Source organism: Colletotrichum fructicola, assembly GCF_000319635.2.
Source record: "Colletotrichum fructicola Nara gc5 chromosome Unknown KSG_Nara_v1_contig05, whole genome shotgun sequence".
In the NCBI taxonomy this organism is placed as follows: domain Eukaryota; kingdom Fungi; phylum Ascomycota; class Sordariomycetes; order Glomerellales; family Glomerellaceae; genus Colletotrichum; species Colletotrichum fructicola.
This window is the reverse complement of record NW_027094055.1, coordinates 293658-311889: the sequence shown is the minus strand read 5'-3', so window position 1 is coordinate 311889 and position 18232 is coordinate 293658. Positions and strand designations below refer to the sequence as shown.

General features: G+C 56.1%; 3 protein-coding genes across 3 annotated transcripts; 2 read left to right on the top strand and 1 right to left on the bottom strand.

Moving 5' to 3' along the window:
* Positions 1–10162: 10162 nt before the first annotated feature.
* cip2 (RNA-binding post-transcriptional regulator cip2) lies at positions 10163–12110 on the top strand (the record flags this gene model as incomplete). Its single annotated transcript, XM_032034915.1, has 4 exons — positions 10163–10513; positions 10572–11094; positions 11146–12006; positions 12061–12110. The coding sequence occupies 4 exons, from the start codon at positions 10163–10165 to the stop codon at positions 12108–12110; spliced, it is 1785 nt and encodes a 594-aa protein (XP_031886080.1).
* A 2323-nt stretch (positions 12111–14433) lies between these two features.
* Positions 14434–14853, top strand: CGGC5_v008758 (uncharacterized protein; the record flags this gene model as incomplete). Its single annotated transcript, XM_032034916.1, has 1 exon — positions 14434–14853. The coding sequence occupies one exon, from the start codon at positions 14434–14436 to the stop codon at positions 14851–14853; it is 420 nt and encodes a 139-aa protein (XP_031886077.1).
* Positions 14854–15543: 690 nt separating this feature from the next.
* On the bottom strand, positions 15544–16386 carry hH2Az (Histone H2A.Z; the record flags this gene model as incomplete). Its single annotated transcript, XM_032034917.1, has 3 exons — positions 15544–15732; positions 15809–15940; positions 16282–16386. 3 exons carry the CDS (start codon positions 16384–16386, stop codon positions 15544–15546), a joined length of 426 nt encoding a protein of 141 aa, XP_031886078.1.
* Positions 16387–18232: the final 1846 nt, after the last annotated feature.

Here is an 18232-nt window from a genome sequence, read left to right as displayed (position 1 = left end):
GATTTGCAAAAGCGTTTCTTCACCGCTCCCAACCTCGAACCAACCACTTTCCCACCCTTATGGTATACACCGCAGCTCACCGGAGCCCCCTCCGATCCCTCACGGTCCTTCTGCAAGAACCATAATCGCCACCGCGTCGCCCAGCCTCGCGACATCGCTGCGCCGCAGAATCCTCATTTCGCGGGAAAACGGATGGCGAGGCAGACCGCAAAGAAAGAGGGCGTGGGAGTGGAGATGTGTGCCCTGCACAAGCGAGTCACCCTTAAAAGGGAGGGGCTCGTGAAATGAACTCTCTCGCGCCGCTGTGCTGGGTATTAAAAAAAAAAAAAAAAAGCTTGCAGTCTCGTAGTTTACGGCGTGGTTCGGGGTCGATCGTCATCCGACGACGGCAGAGGGCGGCGCGCTCGCCGAGATACTCGAGACTCGCTACCACGAAACTGCTTTGCCATTTTTAGCCTGAGACCATTGTGTATGTGGAAACGGTCGTCTCTGAAGATTTTGAGGTGACGCAACGCATCTCACCCATCGTCGGTTGAAGGCTATCCCAAATACTGAGCCGTATCATCAGGCGTCGGATTTCCAAGGAATCATGTCCATAAAGCTTGATTTATGCCACTGAGCATAAGTGATTCCCAAAGGAGCGTCCAGTATTGTGCGTGGAACGACAGGTATTGGGCACTAGCGTGCGATTCAGACCCAAGGCCCGCAAGGGGGTGGAGGTGGAGGGCATTCCGGCTCCCCGGCACCAGGCCGTTGGAACATACTCAATTACACTGCTTATTCGGAATTTGCAGCCAACTGCCATCATCTCCCTGAATAAGAAGCATGATCTCGGGGTTGACGTTGCCTCGGCCACAAATTACCGAATGACCGATCTGCAATCCCTGAACGGAACGATATTTTGACCACCACTGGGGGGCATGCTCTGCGCCGCTGGAGAAGTGCCTCGACGGCCTGTCGTCTGCAACATGATTCCGGAGAAGGCGAGTATTGGGAATCTCGGACCGGATTTTGCTTCAAGACGTCTGAGGTAGCGTTCTGTCCGTCGCACGCCGGAGGTAATACCGGATCGATCACCAGGCTTCGAGCGAACCGTGGTTATGGGCCCTAGGCCGGCCCCATATGTTATGTTTGCTTCCCGCCATGCATAACCGGAATATGTAGGTCGCTTCCGCGTGTCACATTGGTCACGTGGTGAGGGAAGCTCGCAACTTCGCCAGAGGCCGCTGGACCTCGTCGCAGATCTGCAAATGCTATGAAGAGGTCACCTGTTCCTCGTGGGCTATCCAATGCAGAGTGATCGTCTGGCGACTCCAGAGACTTCGAGAACCGCCTCGTGCCAGTTCCGTCGGACCTGACAGAAAGAGCGGTGCCGCCCCGCCGGATGCCTGTGTTCTGGGGCATTGCATCGTTGTGTTGCCTTACGATCCTAGCGGACCATGTCTTCTGCAACTCGCATCGGCGAAAGAGGATCGCAAAGGCAGAAAATTTATACAATGACTCTGGTGTAGCTACGACCGATCTTGGGGAGGAGGTACGTAGTTTGGAAGCGATCATGTCCTTTTGAGCTCCGCTCAAGGAAGTGATCTGGAACATTGCAGAAAATGTTCGACCAGGACCAGCGCTGGGCGGCTAGCTTATTAAAGACCCAATAAAAGAAAAGCCAGGTCTTCACGACAGTAAGTGTAGGGGTTGGGTAGCGGTGACGGAGGACCTTGACCGAGACAATGATCAGGCGCTTGTCCAGAGAACCAGCCTAAATGGGTCGCTTCGCTCGAGGAACCATTTTGAGACTATCAAACGGCAAGCTGCTTAGAAACGACAGTGATTGTCAGCGGCGCGCAATATTGCTGGAGTGGAATGTTGGACAAGCCAAGTCTCGAAACCTGGGTACAAAATATCGAACGAATGAGAGTCTCTTTGGGTGGAGGAACTTGAGAGGGAGGTTCATTTACACAAAGACGCGTTCTGCATGTCTGAGTTGAGTGAAAACGGGATGAATGCTTGCAAGCGCCGTTTGATGCAATAATTGTTGTTGGCAAGATGTCCGAAGAAGCGAAGAGGCATGCCGCTCCCCGAGAGTGTCGTCGCATTTCTGATTCTTGGTGATGTTGTTGCATATTTTCTTGCTTGCAGATAGCCGCATCTAGGCAAGCAAACACGCCCATTGGGCTTGATTTCAACACCCATCTAGGAACGGTTGTAAGCAACCCGGCTCCTGGCGAAGCCGCTGCGTCTCGGCCGGCGCAACTCATTGGACAGGGCCAACTTGCCATCTTGTGCCATTAGCTGCCGGACTACCCAATCGAGGGCGCGACCCAACCATAGCTGACTGTTTTGGGGGCGAACTGGTGACCCATGACACCCTTGCTGAAGTGTATTCGTCGAGCTCAACTGTGAACAGGACGCAACATTTCTTCGCAGGATCTCGTGGCCAACAGGAACAACCAATCGGAAATCCATACAACGATCCTGTCGGATTCGAGTTAGTGGTCGCAAATGTCGATGAAGGCAAGGCAATGATAAGAGTGGTCAATCAGCCAGCGAGTCGGGGTGGCTCCGGAGACATTGCTGCGGCGGCGCACCGGTCGGTGGGTAAGATTAAGCTCCATCTCCATCTCGCATCTCGTGAAGAGCAGGGATATTTGACGGGGATGCGGAGCATGGGACGCAAGGGTCCGGCACATTTATGAAAGGTGAGTGCCGCGCGATGGCGCGTGGGCGATTTGTGCGACGGTGCATCCCAGTGTTCCATCCCACCATCCAACGCACAGTTCAAGCCGCGGGAAGCTCAGGCCAGACTTAATCGCGTACTGATCGTGGTTAGCTGGGATGCGATTGATTATACAGGACGGCATCTCTGGATCAGTCGGAGACTCGGAGGGTTGAGGGAGGCAAGGCCTGCCGCCGTTGAAAGCAAGCGAAGCGTTGGAAATTGCGCTGCTAGCCTCGCAGACCCAGTCGTTAATCCAGCGGAAAGGGGGCTCCTCAACAAGCCTGTCTAGTTATCGCGGCGACTTCCAGGGGCCAGAATAGGGGTTCCTGAACCCTAGAAGATTACGAAGGAATCAACGGCGGTAGCATGGAACTTTGGAAGCAGTGGAGCAGAGCCAGCGTCTCCGGGTTTGTATCCGTTTGTCGATCTCGCTCCGTCAGACGTTTTCTCCTGCCTTGAAATCGACGGCCGCTAGGGGCAGCTTAGGGAACGGCGAATGCTAGGCGTGTAGATCTGGGTCCAGCGTGACGGCCCGAAGACGTCAGGGCCGGAGTGCCAGGTTCTGGTGCGAGGACAACCTAGAATGTGAGTTACCAGGTGGCGGTGGTACCGACTCAACCATTCGTATCGTCGCCTTCTTTGCTTGTTCATGGTTGCTTTTGAAGGTGACAGCGGCTAGCTTCCCAGCGCTTGGGTTGGGTCGTCACACCAGCGTAGAGTGAGGCGACGAGGGAGAAAAAAAAAAAAAAAAAAAAAAAAAAGTTCCCGGCGATCCGTATCAGACACACGGAAGTGCTGCGTGACCACAGATCTGCCTTGTCGATTCTCGTTGGGCAATATCAGCAGATTTGGATGGCAATGGCAATTGACAGATGTGATCCATGGATGTCCATCTTCGGTGGGTTCGGCGGTGCGGCGCGTGCGAGCACTTATCCGTGGAAGCCCAAGACAGAAAAGAAACAGGAATCGGGGTCCAAGAACCTTGACCAGCGTGCCACGCGTATTCGACTCCGCGACCAAGGTGCTGGATCGCCAATGGGCTTGCGAACGATGTGGTGCGGTATCGGTATCGGTGGGCGGCGGCGACGGGGTGGTACCTAGGCCAGGTACGTATGGTGGTATGTAGGTAGTAGACATGGAGGCAGGTAACGCAAGGCATCCGAATCTCAATCTCATCGACCCGTCATGACGGACAAGCCGTGTGCTCCTCACTTTTAGTGAAACGGAAGGGGGCGAGGGATGCGGAGTCTTTGTGCTGCCAATGTCCTGATATTTGGCAGCTTGCACGTTTGTGGTGAGAAAAAGAAGTCGAGGGTGGAAGCGAGCCTGTGCCGAAAAGGGGTCTGGTACGAATAGGAAACCGCGTCCAGGACCGGACAGGGAACAAGGCGGGTGGAAATGGCGGAGGGCGGACGGATGGCCAGGTGGGCGATGGACCACGGCGGCCACGGTGAGTTGGGGGGGAGGACGGCGCGCTTCAGCCCGTGAGAAGGTGACATTGAAGTTGCTTCTCGCGAAGGGCCTGTCCATGCAGCCGTAGATGATGTACCCTGGGTTCTTCTTGGGGCAATGTCTCAGTGACAGCTTCAGACGTGGATGCAGTGTCTTCATATCGTGGAGGAATGGATGCGCATGCATGTTTGATGTGTTTATTGAGATTGCGTGGGCGTGCAGGAGAGATGGAACCAACCCAAGAGATTGGCGTGCCGCAGCATAAATTGAGGCAGCTAAGGTGCGTCCAGTACGAATGCACGAGGCCCGGGTATTTGTTTGCTCCAGGAACGAACAAGACGCGGAGGTGAATGGAAGCCAACTGGAACCTGCCCGAAAGTGCAGTGCAAGTGTCGAGCCCGGGCAAGGAGGAAGTCCAGAACAGAAGCTGACTTATCTTACCTGCCTTACCTAAGCGACCTATTCGTAGTTGAAAGGTCGGAAGCGTGAAGGCAGGCGACATGGCAATGTCTCGCACCTGCCGCTCATCGCTGCTGCCCCAGATGGATTCGGATTGGTGCATTCACTTTACTGGTGGTTGGTGGTCGCTGGTGGTGGCTGCCCCTGCTGGAGTCGCGAGTGAGTACCGGCTTCAACGTGGGGAGGCTCGGCATTTCCCCGGCTGCGATTGGCTGGCGATCATGTGTCTGGGGGTCGCGGCCGTGGTTCCCTCCATTTCTGCACAACACAACTCACCGCAGGATACACTTCTCATGCAGGCACAAGCATGGCCGTCGTGATTGGCTGCTGGCTGGCTATACAGTGCTTTGGTAACTGTGTTAGAGACATGGGATGCGATCAAAGTCAGTTTCGTTGCCGTCAAACCGCAGTGCCAATCTGTTTGGCCTGACGCCGACTGGAAACACGGGAACCCTATTCGGAACGGGGTGCATGTTGTCGGCGAAATGAGTTGATACGGTGTTCTAGCAGATCGCCATCTTGCGCAAACCTAGCTGCTTCAACGGGGTTCGATGCATTAGTACTGCTGTCAACAGGTGGGCAATCATGGCCGTCATTATGTGTTCGTCTGATGGCAAGCCTCAAGGACGCTAGCGGTGTCAACAGTCAACTCAAGAGTCACGGACGGGAACTTCGCATTCTGGAAGAAAGACACAGTCAGTTCGCGGCAGTTGCAACCGCGACCGCACTGTCCTGTCTGGTGGCCCAGTGCTAGGCTAGTCATGGCGCCTTCCCAGCAGCGATTGCCATGTCTAAGGCAATGCAGCCCAGCATATCCGGCAAGCGCGGTGGATTATTTGTGCGTGTTTCCCAGCAACGCACGGGACGGTGACGGACTACTACCACTACCTACTTCAGTGTTTGGAGGTGGGAGGAGGCAAGCAGCAAGGAGCGCGAGTGATCGGTGAGGTTTTCTGTTGGTGACAGGCAGGAACAGACTGGGGCCAACGCTCTTTCTTATTCGCCTGGCGTCGTTAGCCCTGCGCCAGTGCGCAGGAGCAGCCAGTGACAACCGGCGCCGTCCAGCTGACACTGTGCTAGCGCCATGTCTGTTTCTTTCCCCGTGCCACCTTCCCGTCCCTCCTTCCGCTTCGCCATGACCACACTACCTATCTTATCTGGGCAAGTGCCTTGCTTCATACAAGGTAGGAATTGACGATGCGAGTTGCGACTGCCTGTTTCCCGACTTTCAAATGGATCTTGCAGAAAGTGGAAGGATATGCCTGCCGTGACCGAGGTTGCCTCAGCAGTGGACGTAGGGCGACGCAAAACAATATCAAGCTGCAGCAAGTGGGAAAGCAAAGTTTGAACGAGGCCCATCTCCATCTGCATCCGCTGCTTCCTGGTAATTTCCTCATATTCGCACCTCTCCGATTCCAACTCCCGCCGTTTATTACAGTGTCTGGCGCAAGTCACTCAAAGCCATCCACTTTTAATAAGTTTGCCGTCAGAAAAGACGATACCCGAAATACCTACGTGGTTCTGGTGTACGACCACCCACGGTTGACTTCTTCGTAAGTAAGGTACGGAAATGGAGCACCATGCCACCACTTTCCTTCCGTTCCATTGCTCAAGTCAACTTGCCCCTTTTCTCATCACCTCCACGTCTTGCCTCCTCTCCCCTCGGCCCCGAGGCCCGTCGCCTGTCGCCCATGCGTTGCCCCCCTGCTGTGTCCGTAAAAGACGCTGCTAGAGACTCCAGTCTCCAGTCTGTAGAGCCAAAGCTCCTGCTGCTCCTGCTCAAATATCCGTCGAGGATCCCCGTCCCGCTGTGGGCTGTGGGCTTTCTCCAGCGGCGGTGTCCAGGACCATCGTCGTAGCCGACCACATTATTTCGTGACCCGGCCGCGGATGGTCGCGAGGACGGAAAGAGGAATGTGAAAAAAAAAAGAAGGAAAAAAAGTCTGGAGAGACGGACCCAATTTTATATATAGGGATTACCTACTTTACGGGTACGGTTCTGGAGTCGTACCCTGCTCTGGCCTGGGCCTTTTGGCATGGGCGTCGACAAGGGACCGGCATGGCATGGACATGGCATTTTGCCTACGGTACGGTCCAGCACCTACGGGTCTTGCCTGCGGGTTATTACTTTGCCCTCCTCGGAGACGATGGACGATGGGGCGCATTTGGAAAACCCTTGAAGACTACTGGAGACGCGACACCGAGCAAGCAGAGCAAAGAGCGGTGGTCACGGCCATGTCCATCCACAACCATGGGTGGTGGTGCAGAATGCTGACCGTTCTTTTGCCTCGCTCCTCATCTTAGTAAGTATTCAGACCCTCAGTACCTTACTCCGAAAGGTACGGATACTCCCTCCTCCATACAGATTTACGGGCACATGGCAAAACAGTCTTCGCAGGCTCGCACGCGGCAAGACGACACGAGACGACACGAGACGAGACGGCCCTTCCCTTCCCTATTCCCGCCGCCCACCGCCCACCCGGCAACAACAGTTTCGATAGTCGGCCTTATCTCACCGCACACGGGTATTCCCTGACGAGGCCTGCCTACCCTGGGTAAGGTACTTGGGTAACACGGTAAAAGTTCCTTTCCTACTATTCGCAAGGTGCATACCTGCCACTGCTACTTTGCACCCTGGCCGAGGCACTTGGCTTGTACAGGGCAACGCAACCACGACGAGCCAACAACAGCAACGACGACAACAGCAGAAATCAAAGAGTCAGTTGGCGTCCAAGCTAGCGACAACAGAGTCAGTGCCAGCGTCAACTCGCGGCTCCTTCTCGCATCAACAGCCCAACTCTCTTTTCTCGACACAGGGCCGACAGACACAGAGTAAGAGAGTCTGGACGCGCAGATACGACGTACTGGCGACCGCAAAACCTTGCTTTCCCGCCGTTCGATGCAGCCGGCTGGCGAGCTGCCATCCCAGTCTGGAAGAAGTCGTTTCTGTATCTGCATCTGCATGGTGCATCCATTCATCGCGGAGCCGACTGCTGATCGCCGTTCTTCTCCCAGGCAGCGTGAGCCGCATGCGCGTTTCCTAGGTCCTCTTGAGAGTCTCGAGAGGATGGCCACCTGACTCTCCGTCCCATCATTTTCATCCACGCATCGGGTCAACGGTCCTAGGGCAGAAGCAGAGGCAAAAAGAGAGACAGTAGACCCAGAGTACCTTGCGTGGTGTCGCACCCGCACCCGCACCGGCGCCGGAGCCAGACCAAAGCCAAAGCCAACCCCCGTCGACAGGTTCATCAGAGTCCACAGTCCACACGAATAACAAACCCTGACAATGACTGACCGCACTGGACTGAGCTAAGAGAGAGGGAACTGGAGCCTGTGCAATCCGACTGGTTGCAAGTCCTGGTCTTCCGGGACCCCCAATTCCTAATATTTTCAATACTCTGACCAACTGAGGACGGCGGGTGCAAGATGGTGCTTGGTTTGTTGTTCTTGTTGCTGCAGTTGCTGCAGGCCATCTGCGCCCAGACGAATTAAATCATACAACTGCTACAGCATCCGTGCTTCTGATACCTCATCAAGGGTACCTGAGGTGGCTACGGAGTACCTTGGTCTGCACAGACTGGACGGGAGTCAGTTCCTCTGGATAGCTGTCGGCGGGAGTGACACGCACACGCCCACGCCTCAGATCGCCTTTCGCACAAGCATAGATACCGTGCTATCGACTAGTAAGTAGATGGAGGATACCTTGGTAGGTCCCGCTGCCAGTGCTGCCACGGGTTGTCGTTCCTGTCCATGCACACTGTAAGAGATGGATGCTCCAGGCCCTCTATCCATCTAGCTGCGCTGTCCTGCGCCGTTGACATACTTGTCAAGGTGCCTTACCTACCTAGGGCTCCCAAAGGTGACATTCTGTGAATTCCATGACAGGGCATGGCTGAGGTGAGGTGATTGATGCTGGACATGGACGGCCCGCATTCGCCAGGCCCAGCACCTCTCTTACCGCTGTATTTCTGCTGTGCTGGGCAGTCAGTCATCCAGGCCAGGCAGTTCCGGCCCTGGCCCCCCGGGCTCCCTGGGCCCCCTCCCCTTCCCTCCCCTCTAGTGGAGGTTCCATTGCTCTGATGAAGATGAAGAAGAAGGAGCCCTTGTCATTCTCAGCGAAAGTGTCCTTTCTTTCCTTCCATTTCCCTTCCGTAGCCCCCCCGCCCCGTCCTTCTGTCTGCCAAAAGCCCACCGTCTTTCTCGCCATACCCTGTCTTACCCGTCCGCATCCCAAATGATCCCTCCCTCCCCCTCCCCTGGCTGACCTTCCATGGGGGATTGGATTTGGGGCCTGTCCTGCCTGTCTCCCAGTGCCCTCTTCGTCTTCTCGTCGCCTTCTGCCGTTGCCACACCCCTTCTCCTGGACCCCCGTTGGCTGGCCCGTCCAAGGTGGGCCCCCAGTCATCAGCTGCGTCCGCTGTCCACTCTTGTTCCATCGTCGTGGGTGAGGGAACCATAGTACTGCCGTTTAAAAAAATAAAATAAAAAAAAAAGCTCCCCTTTTTAGCCTCCTCACTCCAGCTTCTTTTTTTTGCTGCAACAATTTTTCCCTCTCCTGCTGCCCTTTCCCTTTCCCTCATTAACCTCCCTCCCCTCCCTCCTCTCATCCTCGACATCTTATTGAGCATTTTCAGCCTCAACAACGGGCGTCATCACTGCCTGTCCTAATCATCACGCCTACAACATCCTCTTCCCCCCTCCCTCTCTCCCCCTTCCCCCCCGTCCGAAAAGGTGCACCACCCTTGGATCGCGTGTCTGCGACTGCGACTTTGCTATTGCGACTAGTCTCTCACCTGCTGGCACTGGCAACCGGCACTGACTGCCAAACACAAAAAACCTGCGCTGCGTCTTCGGCGGAGAAACGAGCGAGCGAGAAGAGGGACCAAGAAAAAAAAAAGCACCAGCCCGACTGCGCCCGTCCCGCAGCAGTAGCAGCCCAGCCCGCCACATACCACACTTCCAAATCCCTCCCACGCCCTCCTGTGTGTGTGCCTTTACTTCCGTCGCCCACGCCCCTACATAACATCCGCCACGGCATTTTGTTCTGGTCCAGTTCTGTCCCGTCACAGCGTGCGACTGTCGGCTACTTGCATCTTCCCATTTTTTGAGACCCAACTCTTGGGGGGCCCTTTTTTACCCACGAACAAGAGCGACCCGAACGGATCGAAAACGAACGGCCGCCGCCGCCGCCCTGAAGAACCTTGTTGCGACTTGGAGGCCATTTTTTCTCCTCTCTCTCCCTCTTGTTGCATCAAACGGCGTCTATCCGGTGATCCCCAACCTGCTGCATCACCAGACGACCCAAGGAAAGGGAAAGAAAAAGGAGACCAAGAGGACGACCACCACCATACCTCGTCCCCTCCACGTCACTTTTCTCGCTTGCGGGCTCTGCATCTGCTGCCGCCCCTAGCCCTCCTGCGCCCTCCCTCCACTTCCGCAATTTTCTCCCTTTCCACTCCCAACGGTACGAGCCGGTTGCTGGATCTCACCCCAGTAACTGCCAACCACGGGGACTAGAGCTCCATCACGACAACAATGAGCCAGCAACACGACATGTATCTCGACTACTCAACCCCCGCCAATCGCTCCCCGAGCTCATCGAGGGGCTACGGCGGCAGCTTCCAGTCCGGCTTGTCCCTGCCCCGCCAGGCACAGCGCCCCTTCGACAATGGCCTGGGCTCTTCCGCCCTCTTCCCCTCCGACCGTCTCGGTTACAACCCCAGAGCGATGGATCAGATGTCTGCCAACGGAATGCCGGGAGGATACATGCTGGACAACAACCAGGCGGCCTGGAGTTACAATGCCGGCGGTGTCGCGACTGTCAACGGTGCCATCAACGGTGCCAACAGGCAGAGGAGCGTAAACCGCCGTGCCGCTCTCCCTACGGTAAGTTTCATCAACCACGGCCGCTCTATCCGTCCCAACGTAATCTGACATTTCGTAGAATTGGACCGATCAGGGCCTTGGTATGCAGAACTCTTACGGCTCCAGCCTCAACGGCGGTATGTCCAACGGCCTGCGTTACGACGGCCACGCCGATATGCGACCCAGCTCGCAGACCGAGGAGCAGCTCATTCCCACCGCGATTGTAATCAAGAACATTCCCTTCGCCGTTCGCAAGGAGACTCTCGCTGCCGTCATGATGGACATGCATCTTCCCCAACCCTATGCCTTCAACTACCACTTCGACAATGGCGTCTTCCGTGGCTTGGCCTTTGCCAACTTCCAGTCGCCCGAGGATACCAAGATTGTCATTGAGGCCATGAACGGCATGGAGGTGCACGGCCGGAAGCTCAGGGTCGAGTACAAGAAGATGCTGCCCGAGGCCGAGCGCGAGCGCATCGAGCGTGAAAAGAGGGAGCGACGCGGTCAGCTCGAGGAGCAGCACCGCGCCCCCATGCTGCATCAGCAGCCTTCTCTCCAGACGTTGAACAGCATGTCCAGCAACAGCAACCGCAGTGCGCTCGGTACGTCGCCTCTCACGAGCCATACGGTGTCGCACACTAATGTCGCGACAGGAGACGTGAACCTGAACGACCCTGAGACGCTCGAGTTCTACACCGAGCTCACTCTGTTCAAGCGTGACAGTAGCCGGGAGATCCTCATCTTCCCTGCTTCCGTCTCCCCTGAGCAGCGTCGCCAGATTCACATCTTGGCTCACAACATGGGACTCGAGCACAACTCCATCGGAGAGGCCGATTCGCGACAGATCCACATTCTCAAGCGTCCTCAGCCGTCACCCACAACCCAGAACCATCTGCCTGCCGTAGGATTGGATTACCACAAGAAGGGCCTGAGCAGAGCGGCCACGTTTGATTTCGCCGCTGATCGGGAGGCTCGTAGCGCAAGCACCAACTACTCCCATGCCATCGGCCGTCAGGGCCCGACCCTTGAGCTTCCCGGCAGCCCCGATGGCAGCGGCCTGGCCAACCTGCGTGCCGCCAAGAGCTTCGCCGACCTGCGATCATTCAGCCCTAGCCCGTCTGCGTCTTCCTCGAGCTACCTGACGGCCATGAACGGCATCGGCAACATCCCCCAGTCTGGCAACCCGGGTGCTCGCTTCGGCGACTACAACGGCGGTGTCAACCAGACCGGCGCTCTCGCGACCCCCAACCTCACTCCTACTTCCGGCACAGTCGGCACCCCTGGAACCGACAGCAGCCTGCTCAGCTCCCTCGGTGGCTTGAACCTGGGATCCTATGACGCCTCAGCTCACACGCAGGCGCGCAGCACTCCCGGTGCTATTGGCAGCCAGCGTCCTGGCGCCAACGGCTCGAGCCGCAACGCTCCTGACAGACAGCCTCGGGGCCCCGAGTGGGAGCCCTCCGCCGGGTTCAACGGACGCAACCGCTCCAACGGCCACATGCAGCGTGGTAGCGGTGAGTTTTTCTGCCCGTGATGCTTGACACGAGCTCGAGGCTAAACAGCAACAGACTCCTCCGACAACGCTCCCCGTGCTGGCAGCGCGTCTCGATTCCACTAGACAAGAACCCTAATTTCCTCGCCGAGACTGCCACGACAACCACTACAATGAGGACACGATTCATGACTCGCGACGTATAGACCACTACAAACGACATTCGACGAGTTCACCCAGCCCCCCCCCCACAGCTCGGTTATCGGCAACCCTGTGTTATTCATGCCATTTGTCTTTCATTATGGACACTCTCCCACCCATACTGCTTATAATGATGATTTGTTGGACACGAGCCTTTGGCAGCGTCATGATGTTTCGCTCGGCCGTCTCGGATTTGGTGGATAGAAGATTCCTACGTCGCGGCGGCATCCTTCGTTGGATTCACGTCACCCGCCCGGCAACGGAAACCTCGGCTCATCGCTGTTTTCACGACCAGAGAAGGATGAACGGAAAAGAAACCTGGATACAAGAAAAAAAACACTTGATATGGGCAACCATTTCGACATGGCACGGCGCCCATGGCGGTCCCCTATACCCCTCTCCCTGTTTCCCCGCCATACCTCCTTTCATGGCGCGCGGAAGCATATGAACCACCTTTGACGATGAATACGCTGTTACGACCTTTTTATGTCTAGATAGCTGTACCAGCATGCTCGACAAAAACCGTTTTTTGGATGACGAGACCATGCTTCGGCGACCATGACTATACCCACCTAATATCGCGGTCCGGCATCATTTTCACACACACCATTGACGACTGAGGATGGATGTTTCAAGCCTCTCATGGGCTCATCTCACGGCCAAGCTTTTCGATTGAGCCTCTACCCAAAGTACCAAAAACCCAGGAGCGGGTCATTGAAGAAAAGAAAAAAAGTTTGATCTGATTCTGGGCGTTGTTTCTTCTCATATGTGGCATTTTACTGTTTTCAATTTCGGGTCCCATTTTTTCCCCATCGATCTTCTCTCAGACTTGACTGAGCCTCCCAGCCTGAGCCTGGCTCTTATGGGATGGCACTCTAAGAGAAACTTTGATTGGGAAATTGGCGTTGAGGCTGCATTGGGGCTGCTTGGTCGTGTTCTATTTACTCGGGTCTTCATAGGGACCTTGTCAGAGTTTGCTGCTTTTTGTTATTTCCGTCGGATCTTTTTGATATGCATTTGCGAGCATCGAGGTTGGATGACAGGACGAGATCAGCGAATGATCATTTGTGGATGTCTTCGGAAGACACATGGGAGAGACGAGATGAGAGATGGCAGAAATGCGAGGACGGCCAGACCTGTTTTGTAATGTGCATTGGCACAGAGAGCGAGAGAGAGATAATACGATGACAGAGGATGATTGTATGGAGAGCCGCACACACTGGGCCGCTGTGCCGTTTTGCGCGTTGTCAAATATACTGCGTTTGATTTCATACATGAGGTCCTAGTCATAAGTGAATGAGTGAATGTGTATGCTGCTTTTCTGGAAACGAAGCTGTCTCACTGATGACTGGTGGCTGACTGGTCTGAGTACTCGGCCGCCGTACTTCGACCTAACGGCGTTTTGTTAAACGTCCACGGGTGGACGGACCTCCTCGGCCCCCAAACGTATCAATGTTCAACCACACAAAGATTCTGTCTTTGAACCGGGCACGTTTCGCACCACCTCGGCGGTGAGGGATGTCTTTGATGAACCAACGTGTCGGAGCCTAGGTGGGAAGAAATCCATGCTGTGTTCTGATCGGGTGAGGATGAGATGTGACAACTCGGTGGGTTAAATAGACGTTTGGTTTTTCTCATCCTGTCATGGACTATGGACGACGACAAGCGGGTTTGGTTGGATCGTTCGGTTTGTTCGACAGTCACTGGATGTGTATGACACTCATCCCATTTGGGAGGACTCATTCACCTGTCAAGCTCGGGAGGGGGTGAATAACATCTTCATCTTCTTGATAACCGATGCTTGGTTCTTCTACGTCAGCTCCTTCAGCGGAATTCAACTACCAACGACCTCGCTGGATCAAAGCTCTGCCAATAGCCAGATCTCCCGGCTCTCATGATGATACCACGACTTCTCCAGCATCGCCCCATCGAGCGGAGCGATATGCAAGCAAGAACAGCCCTTCCAGATGGGCCTATCCTTCAGCGACGAGACTTAACGGCCATCTCACCAACGAGCTCCCAAAGCAGCATCAACATCGCCCGCTCTGCCTCATCATCTCCGCCGCCGCCACCACCACCAACGCCCCAGGCCTGGATCTGGCGCTGCCACATCTGCAACGCAACCTTCCGCCTCTCCTGCACCCGCCGGTGCCTCCACTGCGGGCACGTAATGTGCACCACCCCGCCTGCGCCCCAGCCAAGCAGCAACAGCAGCAGTCGTCGCAGAAGCAGAGCCGGGCCCTGCGCCATGGAGTTCGACTACGAGCGCTGGGCGGCGTGGGGCGACTGGCGTCGACTCCGTCACATAGTAGAGGAGGAGGACACCTTGCGGCAAGAGACGAAACCGCCTTGGGGTGAGCGGGAAGCGCAGCGCAAGAGGCGGCTATACGACCGCGTGGGAAGCTGTCGGGACGACTGTGACTATCCCTCCGAATGCCACCACCTCAGGTCGGGGTTGTGGCAGCGATTCACGGTGGTTGACGGTGGTGAGGTCTCGCCGCTTAGCCCGCTGGCTTTGTCGCCGGACTCACCGTCCATGGAGGAGGCCGCGAGGTCGATCTTGAGAATGGGCGTCGAGGAGGCGGATTGCGTTTTCGCGGCAGCGGATTATCTGGAGAGCAGATTTGCTGGGGCTCATCAGGGCGAAAAACTCAGGGTTGGGGTTTGACGTATATGTAGACGCGCCTGAGAGACAAGAGTGGGAGGACTGGTGGGATGACGACAGTGGGTACGGAGCGGCTTCCGAGGACGAAGACGTTGACATGGTCTATGAGGATATTCGCGGATAGTCGTCAGGAGAGACGCAGTGGAAAAGCAGCAGTCAGTCACACCGAGTTTGCAATCATGAGTGTGCACCCCATTACAATTTTTATTCGTCTACCTAAGCCCATCAGCCAGTGCCATATCCGCGTGCCTTCTTAGGAACCGAAACAGGAACCTTGAATTGTTGTACATGTGAGTGCCAGATTCGGGGCGCATCTGCGCGGGCCCCGGGTGAGTGTGCGTGTGTGTGTGCAGGTACCCTTCATTCCTTGGGAACGAGGCGCTCTCGGCTCCTCTACGGCCCCGTCAAGCATCGTAGCCCATTATACGTCGAGCGCAAAAACACCCGCACGAGACGCTGTGTCGCGTGTGCCTCGTCTTGCGAGACGTTATTCAGAGCACATTTTTCTCCAACAGTGTCGTCCCTGACCAGGATAAGGAAAGCCAGAACAGCATCCCTTCAAACCAACCTCACCCCAAACTACCAGGAAAAAACATAAGACAACCGGGAATACCAACAGTTTGCAAGAGACATTGGAGTGAGCAGGGTGGAAATCATGACAACTCTTTGCCTTGGTGCTTCGTCTCCCATCTCTTAAGCCTCGAGGGCCTTGGCCTTCTTCTTCTGCTCAACCTTGAGCAAAAGCGCGCGGTTGATGTGTGGCAGAACACCACCGAAAGCGATGGTGGCGCGGATCAGGGTGTCGAGCTCCTCGTCTCCGCGGATGGCGAGCTGAAGGTGGCGGGGCGTAATACGCTTGACCTTCAGGTCCTTGGCGGCGTTCTGTCACGGTGTTAGTTTGCACGTTAGGCAGACGCCGCGATGAGTCAACGCGGGACGTCGGGAAGGATGCACTTACGCCCGCAAGCTCGAGAACTTCAGCAGTCAGGTACTCGAGGACGGCCGTAACGTAGACCGCTGCCTTGGCACCAACGCGCATCTTGTTTTGCGTGTTGGCCTTCAAGAAACGCTTGACACGACCGCAGGGGAACTGCAATTTTTTTGATTATGATCAGCAGGCTGCGCAGCCAGAATGATGGCCAGATGCGCCATCCGGGTTTGCGCCGTCGAGTCTGAGCTCCCGAAGCATCGTGCACGCGACCAGCTCCCGTATCCATCATGCCGCCTCCGCGTGGGCGACGAAAAATCGGCGGCGCGCGGCAGAAGTCGATGGTAGAGGCCGCCGTATGGTCGAGAGCGACGAATAAAAGAGGCGGTTGTCGTGGATTGACGTTGGGACGCGTCGGAAAGGAGTGGTCGGTCGATGATCGATATCGGGGCCCAGAATCGGCGTGCAAAGGCGGCGCATCATCATCAGGTCGCAAAACTTACCTGGAGCCCAGCGCGGGCAGAGTGGCTCTGCTGCTTCTTGGGGGCCTCGGCGGTGGCCTTGCCTCCAGATGTCTTTCCGCCAGACTTTCCCTTGCCGCCAGCCATTGTTTATAGTGATGCGAGTGATGCGCGAAAAGATTCGACAGGGTTTTCAAAAGCGAATAAAATCGATGATTCGATCGAAGTGGGGATGCGCGAATCGAAAGCAATGTTGGAAAAAGAAGAGCTCTACTCGAAGAAGCTGTTTCGGGTGGTGGTTGTAGATGGAGGGGTTGTCGAGGGAAGCTTTGGTGGAGGTGGATGGAGGTGGCAGAAATTTAGCAGAAGGCTGACCGTGATTGTTGTTGTTCGTCGGTGACGGCAGGACTTGGAAGGACAGGGGGGGCGAATGGGAGCGGAGGGCGAGTGGTGAGTGGTGAGTGGTGAGTGGTGAGTGGGAGGGAGCTTTTCGGTGGGTGCTGCTGCGGTGCGGTGCAGAGGTGCGGGTGCGTTGCGGGTGCGGGTGCAGTGCGGTCGTGGTGCTGCAGGAAAATCGCAGGGCACCTTCTTCAGGTTCGAGTTCTAGTCGGTGTGGTTGGTGCCCGAGTGCCCTTTTTTTTTCTTGTCGGTTTCTCCTCCAGTCGTGCTTCGGGTGCTAATCTCTCTCTGTGGTTCTGTAGACGTCCATGGCAAGGCAAAGCGAGGCGAGGCGAGGCCAGTGCTTCCTGCCACGGTCCAACAGGTGGTGTCGCTGCCTTCTCGTCTGCTGCTGCTGCTGCTATCGTCCTTGCTGAACCAAGCCTGCCTGCCTGGCTGGCTGGTGCTCTTCCCCGTGTAAGGTAAGGTACGGTGGGCAGAGTTTGCTTGGGAGTTTGCTGAGCTTTCGTGTTTCGGTCCTCTGATTGGCTGCTGGGAGCTGAGCTGTGGATGGCTATGTTATGGCGCTAGCGGCAAGTGCCCAGACTTCCTTGACAGAATGTTATTGCCGGAATGCAACGGCACCCGAAGTAAACCCGGTCCGTTGCACACAACCCAACACAATGGCCGAGGTGGACACTGCGGGCAGAGGCGTGGAGGCTGATGAGAGTGCGGGTGATGGTGGTGAGCCGCATGGAAGAGGCTGCCACTTGCAGTGTCTCCAAGGGGCGGCTCTGGCAACCGCAACTCGCTGAGTTGACGAAGTCGCAGCAGACAAAAGAGAAGGGCTCACTCAGCTCGAACAAGCCAAGTAGAAGCAAGGAGAGGACACAACGGTCGAGAGACACATACCTTGACCTACCTTGAAGGTGAGGCTCTGCGGCGGATGCCAGCAGCAGCCCTCGCCTCAGCCCGCTGCATTGGGGCGAGACGGCGAAAAGAGTCTCAGAGAATAGAGTGAATGGTGTCTGCGTCAGTCTGCAACCATATGCAGCCCGCCTCGGGTCAAGGACGTGAGCGTTGCCATCTCGACAGTGATGTTGCTGAGGCTGGCCTTGGTGTCGACGCAAAACGCAGACCAAGGCAAGCGTCCCGCACGAGGCTGGTGGTGTGGCGCGGATCACATGATGTGGCTTGATCTCTTCTCGTCTTATGTAAGTGCCTATCCGTAAACACACGGGCCGTTCGGATGACTCCACACTTTTGCCGGCAACCTACAGTGTAGGTACCCCAGGCTCCCAAGGCTCCCAAGCCAATCTGGGCTCGGCAGTCATGGGCAACACTGGATCTTGGTCTCCTTGGAAAGCCGCAGCCCGGGCAGGTGCCAAGTGCTTGTTCCTGGAAGTCGACCAGCTGCGGCCAAGTGCCAGGTGACATCTTCCCCTCCTCCAGTGTCCAGTGCAGTGCATCGCCGCCCCCCATTTCTTTCCCCCTCTGGTGTCCCCTCCCGTCAATCAATTCCCGTCCCCTCTTCCTAGCTTGACTTTGAATGCGCATCATCACGCGCTGCCGATCGAGTTCGAAACTTTGCCCAACCTAGATTGAGTCAGCTGAT